Genomic DNA, 8,900 nt, shown 5'->3' with positions numbered 1-8,900 from the left:
TTCGGTTTTGGTCAGATTTATTACACTTCAACCACCATCAGTCAACACGCATCCCACCATGCCATTCTACATCCGCTGATCTATTGGGACGGAGCGGAATCGTGCCAAAAAGCTCGGTGCACCACGACACCTCCAGCTGTTACACGTGCTGTACCAACAAATTTTCCACGTCGAGATCTTTCAGATCTACTCAGCCTTGCCTCTATACCATCGGTGCATGATTGTCACACACCATTATAGACGCACGGGAAGATAGATGATTGGCCGCAAATCAATCCAAAAAATGATGGTTGTAGGGGCTGCTCAAAAACTCTATAGAAGAAGTCAAAAGAAAAAACAAAAGTTAGCTAATAGATCATTTTGTTTCATTTGAACGTCAAAAAAGTTGAATGATAGAATAATATTAAATATAGGATTAGAATATGCAAAGATTCGTACAAATTTTTTGAAAAATAGTGGAACTCACGTTGGAAAAAGTATAATTTTTCATAAGATCCCTTTTTTTAGTTGGCAAAGATCTTGATGTATAAATCATTTTTCAATTTTTTTGTTTTGGTGACTATATACGGTTGTATTTAGATATTGAGTTGAGTTGAATTGAGTTAAATTCTCTATGAATCGTAGTGAGTTAAAATCGTAGAATGAATTATGTGAGATTTACTTAAGATGAGTTTAGATATATTTAGATGTTAAGATGAGTTTAGATGTATTTATAAAAAATTGAAAAAGGTTATTAGTCCCGCAGGTAAAGAGGTATTGAGTTAAAAAATATTGTGGATCATATATATAAAAAGATTTTAAATTGAAATGAATTTAATAATTTGAGAGTTAAGTATTTAAATATTAGAAAATATATAAATTTGAACCAAACTCAGTTGAATTGAGTACATTCAAGAAACTAAATGAGCCAATTTGATGGAGGCTGGTGAAGAACTACCCATTACCATTTCAATGCCAAAACAAATCATTCACATTTGTTTTTTCTTTAATTTTCTCTTTGTTAGCTGAGCAGCGTGAACATCATGATCTCAATTCGATTTCAATTAGCATCACTTGTATGGTTTCTTTTTCTTTAGTACGTACTTAGTCTAATCTCTCTCTCTCTCTCTCTCTCTCGATATATATATATATATATATATTAGCATTGTTTCAAAGACCTAAGATAGAGGGCAGGACAGAACAGTGGAGGCCACCACATAAAGAGGTTTGAAAGTGAAACTTGTTTTTGCTAAAACGACTTTGTATTGATCCATTGGGTACGTAAGATAGAGTGACACGAGTGTGATTTGCTTTTAGGGGTGCAGTTGCAACAATTATTGCTGTGGTAATAGTTGGAGTAGTTGTAGTGAGCCTCACGATCCTAGTGTAGTGTGGTGTAGTGTGGGATCAAAAAAGATTTCAAAAGACAATAGGCCGTACATCCAATAATGATGAATTTTAAACGTAAAAAATTTTATACAATATATTATTAATCTATTTTCATTTTATTAAATATAATAGACACATTTATTATTATTAAATAATTATTTATTATATATCATTTTATCATTTAATCGTAATAAATATGTTACATATTATTTAATATGATCAAAATAAAATAAAAATATGGTATATAATAAAAGAAATATATAGATTTTACATTTTTTTTAGAAAAAATTAGAATTAATTACAAAATCAAAGTTTCTCGTTTTTATAATTGAGTCCTCAATTTTTAATTTTTATAAAATTGATACATGAACTTCAAAACATTTGCATTAGGTATCCCATCAGTCTTCTATTATAATTAGAATTAATTTTAAATAAAGTTTCACGTTTTTACAAAATCAAAGTTTCACATTTTTACCATTCGAGTCCTTAATTTTTAATTTTTATGTAATGATATCTGAACTTCAAAAAATTTACAATTAAGTATCTCACAAATCTTTTATTACAAACTTAATCGGACGCCACATTTCACTTTTTGATTGACTTTTACGCGACATTAATATCCACGTTAGCCAATCAAATGCTGATACGTGACCTTCTATTAAATTTATAAGGAAATATTGGCGATTACGTAGTTGCAAATTTATTAAAATCTAGGTCTCAATTTTTTAAAAATTAAAAATTTAGAAACTCGAACCACAAAATTATAAATGTTCAATGCGATTAACCCACAATTTTATTTTCAAGGTTATTTTAAAGAGTTTTGCTATCCAGCCATCTACGCTGCATATCATATTTATTTTATTTTTATTTTTATTATTTTTTAAATTTTATTTTTATTAAATTAATTAAGTTGTTTTAATTATCATTCCTATAAGATGATTAGAATTATTTATTGAAAAAGTGGAGCCCAATTTGCACCAAGAGAGGATAGGTGTCGTAACCCAATTGGGCCCAGCCCCCATCCGTATAACAAAGTTGTATTACGAGGTAGTACACCCCCGTGAATTTGATAAATACCAACCGCGATCGCGCGCGCTCGGCCGTAGTTACTACTCTGTCTCTCTCTCTCTCTCTCTCTCTCTCTCTCTCTCTCTACCTCTCTCTACCGTGTGTGTGATAGATAAAGAGCTTAGTTTACCTTTCTGTCCAAGAGTGTCGATCACCAAACCTTTCTGTGAGATGCGTGTAAAGTGAGAAGATGTGAAAGCCTAAGACAAGTGACCCCAAAATCCTTTGGTATTATTATCGAACACCTCAGGTTTGGTTTCCATTTTCAATCCATCGTCTGCTTTTGTGCTCGAGGACTGTTTTGTGTTTTGTGATCGATATCAGTTACCATAAATGATCCCTTCAAATGTTTCTTTTTAGACAGCCGAGCTGGCCTCTTATATCTTTCCCGTTTTATTTGTTTTGTAAAGTTATATCCTTTTTCTTCTTCTGTTCATAACTCAAGGATTTTATGGACTTCTGATCTTTTTGATTACTCGATGAACTGACATTTCTGGGTTGAAGTTCCTTTCTTCCCTTTTGTGTTGACTAGAGGTTAAGATGAATGAGACTGTACGTGTCGTACTTTTCATGGCTAAATGCGTGTTTTTTTTTTTCCTCCCAACTTTGTTTTAGATCTCTGTGGTTTTTGTACATGGGTCTTCAATGTTCTAAGTTTCTAACGCTGTGTTGATGATGTTCTTGTTTTTGTTAATGTTTTTGGTTGACTGAAACTTTAGTTTCCAAGTTCTGACATGGGTATTTTGTCAATATGACGGCGGCGAGATCAGAATCCGTTCAATTAGCCGGAGATGGGGAAGAAAGGACGCAGCTGGATCTCGTCGGTGAAGAAGGCTTTCAAGCTATCACCTAAGGACTCGCCAGAGAAAAAGGTCACTTTCTATAATTTCTAAATAATTGATTTGAGTGACCCATAGATGAAAAAAAAAATACTAATAATTTATTTGAGTGGGATAAAATTAGAGACCTTTAATGTATTACTTTTACTTTTTCAATTTTTTTCTTTTTTTATATTTTCTTCATTCGCATAATCCAAAACTTGGATTTTACCATCATTTATTTATTAATTAGTTTCATGCAAGTTCATTTAAGTATATTTTAAAAAAATTTAAAATTACAATAATATCTTTTTTAAAATAGTATTTTTTTTTTCCTTTTACCTCATTCATTAATAAGATTACACACGTAATCATTTACTCAAGACTGCAAATATAATTTCTCTTATTTATAAAGGTTAGGAGTATAAAACTCAGATTTTGGACAATTCCCACGAGAGATTTAGTTAAAAGTTAAATAAAATATTATTAAAATATATTTTTTAATATTATTTTTATTTTTAAATTTAAAAAAGTTGAATTGTTTATTTTATTTTGTATGAGAATTTGAAAAAATTGTAATGATTTGATAAGAAGAGATGAGAGAAGTTGTGAACAAACTATGCCTAAAGCTAAACCATTGTCACAATCTTTTTGTTTTTTACTTAAAATATTTTTATTTCGGCAGTGTATGTTAATGATATAATACCTAATAGTGACAATACGGTCTCTCTTTCCAAATATCTGATCATGCTAATTGAAATTAATTTCCCGGCACCAGCAGTTGAGAGATACTGGGAATCAGCTGCATAACTCTAGTAATAAGGATTTAGGAAAGTAAACGATAATTGTATATTAAACTCTTTGTTTTTATATAAATTATGGGATTTTTTATGCATAATATTTGTGGGTATTCGAAATTGGTTCTGTACAAACCATCCACGGGATTTGGTTTCATTCATAAATTGAAGTTGACCAGTAAACAGTATGTATATCTGCTTTACAGATAGGGCAAATATGGATTTTTTTCTTAAGATTGTAGAAATTCATGGAAGTCAGAAGTGTAGAGGTGGTGGAGCCACATGTTAAAGAGGTTGTCTCCCTTTTACTGTGAGACCATGCATTGTTAAAGAGGTGCATATGGTCCCCTAACAACATGACCAGATAATGAACGGCTCGTGATATTAGTTATCTTGCAGCCTAAGCTATATACATCACCCATCTTGATCAACATGTGCTTGCTAAGTTAGATCTCCATCATCCCCAAAATATACGCTTGATTTTAATGAAAAAAGTGATATCGTTTTTGTTTTTTTTTAAGATTAATGATAATTTCTAGCATTTATGATGCATATCATACTAGTGTTGGGTGCTACTTCTAAGAAATTCTGATGATTTTCAGAAGAACAATGTGGAGAAATGGCATCATGCAGATGCTCCAGAGGTTGTGTCATTTGAACATTTTCCCGCTGAGAGTTCAGCAGATGTAACAAATGATGAGAGCACTGCATCGAGTCCTGTGACCGAAGATAGAAACCATGCCATTGCTGTTGCTGTTGCAACCGCTGCAGCGGCAGAAGCTGCAGTTGCAGCAGCTCAAGCAGCAGCCAAAGTTGTTCGGTTGGCTGGTTATGGACGCCACTCTAAGGAAGAAAGGGCTGCAACTTTTATACAATCTTGCTATAGAGGCTACCTAGTAATCTCCTTATCCTTATTTATTACACACTCGAGAGTTTTTGAGTTGGTCTAATTAAAACTGATTAAAAAAAATGAGATATGGTTGATATGGTTTTTTAAGTCGTATAAGACTCGAGAGTTTATTTCAACTTAAGAAACTCTCAATGGCTCTGGAACACCTAGGCATTATAGGATATACATATAAAGTATTTGCAGGAGCCTTCTTAGGTACAAGTGGTTTGGTGCACCAAATCGCGTACCGACATCGACATGATTTTTTTTATTGAAAAAAAAAATAAAAGAAGAAAAATTTTGAGATAGGAAAAAGGTCTTCTGTTTCACGAAAATAATTTCCGTCTCAATTTGCACCATTTCATTAAACTGATGTCTTATATGTCAGTATCGGTGTGCGGTTTGGTGTGCGAACTCACTTGTAAGAAGACTTTTCCTAAAATAAATTTTTGTCTTTTTTTGTGCATGAGGGTGAATAAATTGTCGCATGTGTTGGAACATTCATTGTTTGGCCCTGATACCTTTCTCCAAGTTCCAGGTACATGTCTACCACACATTTAATTTCAGGTTCTTATTCCCATTAAAGGATAAGCAACTTGTACCAAGTCCAGTGGTCACTGGCATTGTCTGATACTCTATATCAAGTGAAATGGATTATCGATAGCATCCATTTAGTATAAAATACAAAGAACTTTTGTAATTTCACTTGCCAACATAATTGGAAATGACCAAAATACCTCATATTTTACACTACTTAGAGTTGGACACTATCAATTTCATTGAAGTGGAGAGGCCAATCGACTTATCACAAGGTATTGGATATTATACTTTTGATGTTTATATGCTGCCATTTAAAACCTGGAAAATGGGTGCAATAATGTAGGCTCGGCGGGCTTTGCGAGCTTTGAAGGGCTTAGTGAGGCTGCAAGCACTGGTGAGAGGGCATAATGTACGCAAGCAATCACAAATGACAATGCGTTGCATGCAAGCACTGGTACGAGTCCAGGCAAGAGTACGTGCTCGTAGACTCCAATTGGCTCATGAGAAACTTCAGAATAAAGTAGAAGAAGAAGAACAACAAAGGGGACAAGAGGAAGAAGAACAAAAGCCAAAGAGCCCCTTTAGAAGTTATGGAATGGAAGCTAGGCATGGTAGGCTTCCAAGTTCAGAGAAAATTAATGAAAATGCTTCGAGGAAACATGACGCTGCCAAGAAAAGGGAGAGAGCTGTGTCTTCTCCTATTACCTACCAGGTTGGTGCATGGCCATTTTGATTGACAATTTAAAGGAGTTTTTATGATGCGAAATGATAGTTGCAGAGTGTGCAAGTGCCGCATAATCACTTTAAAAAGAATGAATATATACTGTACTCAGATGAAAAAAATTAATTTTTTAATAGTGGATCCTCACTCTTTTCAAAGTAACTATACGGCACTTGCACTCTATAACTATATATATCATTACTCTTTTATGATTTATCATTCTTGAAGGAACAACTGAATTTTGACGTCCACTAAACTAATTAAAGCAATGGACAGTAGTTTTGTTTGCCGAAGGGCCTAAAACGTGTTCTTCCTACGAAGGTCCCACTCACAGTCCTGACTTACTCACCTTATTGCAATGGCAACAGCAACCACAACTCTTTCAATCCGAGCTCAACAAAAAAGATGTTGGACCATATTCTAACGAGCATGAAAAGGCCCAATGGGGATGGAATTGGCTCGAGAGATGGATGTCATCGCAGTCACATGGCGCCCTTCACACCGGGCACCATGAAGCCTCTTATATGGAACTTCCCATTATTACCACCACCACCACCACCACCGTCACCGACAACATGTCCGAGAAAACAGTAGAAATGGACATTTTTGCGGACTCGATTAAGCAACGACAATATCGATTGAACAATATCCCTAGCTACATGGCCCAAACCCAGTCTGCAAAGGCCAAGGTACGGAGTCAAGGCTCGATCAAACAGAATGGCCCAAGTTTGCCACAATGGAACCCATCAACAAGGCGAAGCTTGGTTGTCGAGTCGGGCTGCGACTCCAGCTCAGTTGGAGGTACAGCAACCTATCAGACTCCAAGAAGCCCAAGCCCAAACAATAATGCAATGCGCCCACATGCTAGACGGTCCATGGGCTACTACACTAATTCTAACGGCGGGGATGGTCTTTGGTGACATGATTTTGGTTGATTGGTAATCGAATATTTATTTATTACGTATGGTGTGGGATAAGATCTTTAATTTTGTGAATAAATTGTCATTGTTTTTTTATTACTTATTTATCTTATTGACGTTATAAACAATATTCCTTGGAGACTTGTGATTATATATATATATATATATCTATTCGAATTCAATATATTTAGTATTGTTTTATGTCTAATTTAATTAATGTTATGAATAGAGGTGCAAAAGTTTTCCATCGGATTGAGAAAACTGACTGGACCGACCGATTTTAATTTGGACCAAATCGATTAAGGGACCAGTTGGTCTCTGTCAGGAGTCGTCCTAATCGACTAGTATTTCAATCCAGTCTCGGGCTAGGGTATTTCACCCCAGATTGAATTGAATTTAATATATAAGTTTTTAAATAATTTTTTATATGATATTTGTAATTTGTTTTTAAGTATTTATATAAATTTAAAGTAAGTAATTATTTAATGTTCTTCTAACTAATTAAAATGCTTAATTAGTTAAGTATATACTTAGTTAAACAATTGAGATTATATTTTCACTTGACTTCTTTTTTTTTTTTTTTAATAATTTTTTTTTATCATTGTATATACTTTTTTGTCAAAAATTTGAAAAAAATGGCCTAGACCGAAATATCCTGGTAAGTAAGGCTGTATAGGAATCGTCCAAATTGGCCGGAAACCGATCAGGCCAGCCATCAGAGCACGGAACCGGTCGAAACTGATGGAGAACTGGTCGACGTGCTGCAAAAAATAGAGAAAACCGATATCTGCTTGTTCCACACCTTTTTGTTTTATATATATTTTTTAAATTGATAGAACTGGATTGAGTACCTTCTTAAATATGAGTGAAGTATATGATATTATGCGAAGGAGCATAATTTATTTTAATGGAAACAAGAAAAGTTATCTTAGAATTAAGTAGAAAGTATCAAGAGAGAAGTTATCATAAATGAATCAAAATATCAGGATAGAAACATATAAAATAAAATTTAAGTTAAATAGTGATGACATGCGTGCAATTTTTTATTATTATAATTTTTCATATAATTATGTTTTAAATGATGAAAATAATTAATAAAAATAATTTAATTTTGTCAAAATCGTTAACTTCATAAATGAAAAAGTCAGACACCCCAGGTTCCATGTGATGTGAGTGTGATTTCTCCTTGGGATGGCAAGATATCCTGAGGCTACGTTTAGATAGCGTGATTATGTGAGTTAATTTTAAATAAAAATTAAATAAAATATTATTAAAATATTATTATTATTTTAAAATTTAAATTATTTATTATATTTTATATATAAATTTAAAAAAATTATAATAATAAGATTAAGGACAGATTTGAAAATAGGATGAGACATAAAATTCTTATCTCATTCCATCTCATCATTATATTTTTTCAAATCTTTATATAAAATATAATAAATAATTTAAATTTTTTAAATATCAATTTAATTTTTTTAAATTTTAATATTAATAATATTAAAATATAATATTTTAAATATTAAAATAAAATATAAAATTCTCATCTCACATTTCCAACTTGCCCAAAATAAAATCGTTGTTTTTATACGAAAGGGGAACTAAAACTTTAAACGTGGCGCTATCACGGAGAGCCGACGGTACTAAAATGGAAGTTGGTCCACAAGCTTCAAGTATCAAACAACGAAGCTTTTACATCATACGAACACGGTCCTGATTCTGCCACGTCACACAAAACCGCCATATGTCGATGATAACGGTGACGTGGCGATATTT

The 8,900-nt window shown here is 33.0% G+C and overlaps 1 protein-coding gene across 2 annotated transcripts; it reads left to right on the top strand.

Annotated features, from left to right (window-relative positions):
* Positions 1-2,470: 2,470 nt before the first annotated feature.
* On the top strand, positions 2,471-7,303 carry LOC109007578 (protein IQ-DOMAIN 1-like). Of its 2 annotated transcripts, none has more exons than XM_018987309.2 (5): positions 2,471-2,686; positions 3,207-3,308; positions 4,654-4,947; positions 5,824-6,192; positions 6,570-7,303. In XM_018987309.2, exons 2-5 carry the CDS (start codon positions 3,228-3,230, stop codon positions 7,119-7,121), a joined length of 1,296 nt encoding a protein of 431 aa, XP_018842854.1. In that variant the 5' UTR covers positions 2,471-2,686; positions 3,207-3,227; the 3' UTR covers positions 7,122-7,303. The 2 variants fall into 2 exon arrangements, with proteins under 2 accessions (XP_018842854.1, XP_018842855.1); XM_018987310.2 differs by lacking the exon at positions 2,471-2,686 and adding an exon at positions 2,714-2,988 and having other exon boundaries at positions 6,570-7,217.
* The last annotated feature ends 1,597 nt before the right edge of the window (positions 7,304-8,900 follow it).

The sequence above is a fragment of the Juglans regia genome, chromosome 16, assembly GCF_001411555.2.
Source record: "Juglans regia cultivar Chandler chromosome 16, Walnut 2.0, whole genome shotgun sequence".
Classification (NCBI taxonomy): domain Eukaryota; kingdom Viridiplantae; phylum Streptophyta; class Magnoliopsida; order Fagales; family Juglandaceae; genus Juglans; species Juglans regia.
Note: the sequence above shows the minus strand (reverse complement) of the source record. Positions and strands in the feature narration are given on the sequence as shown.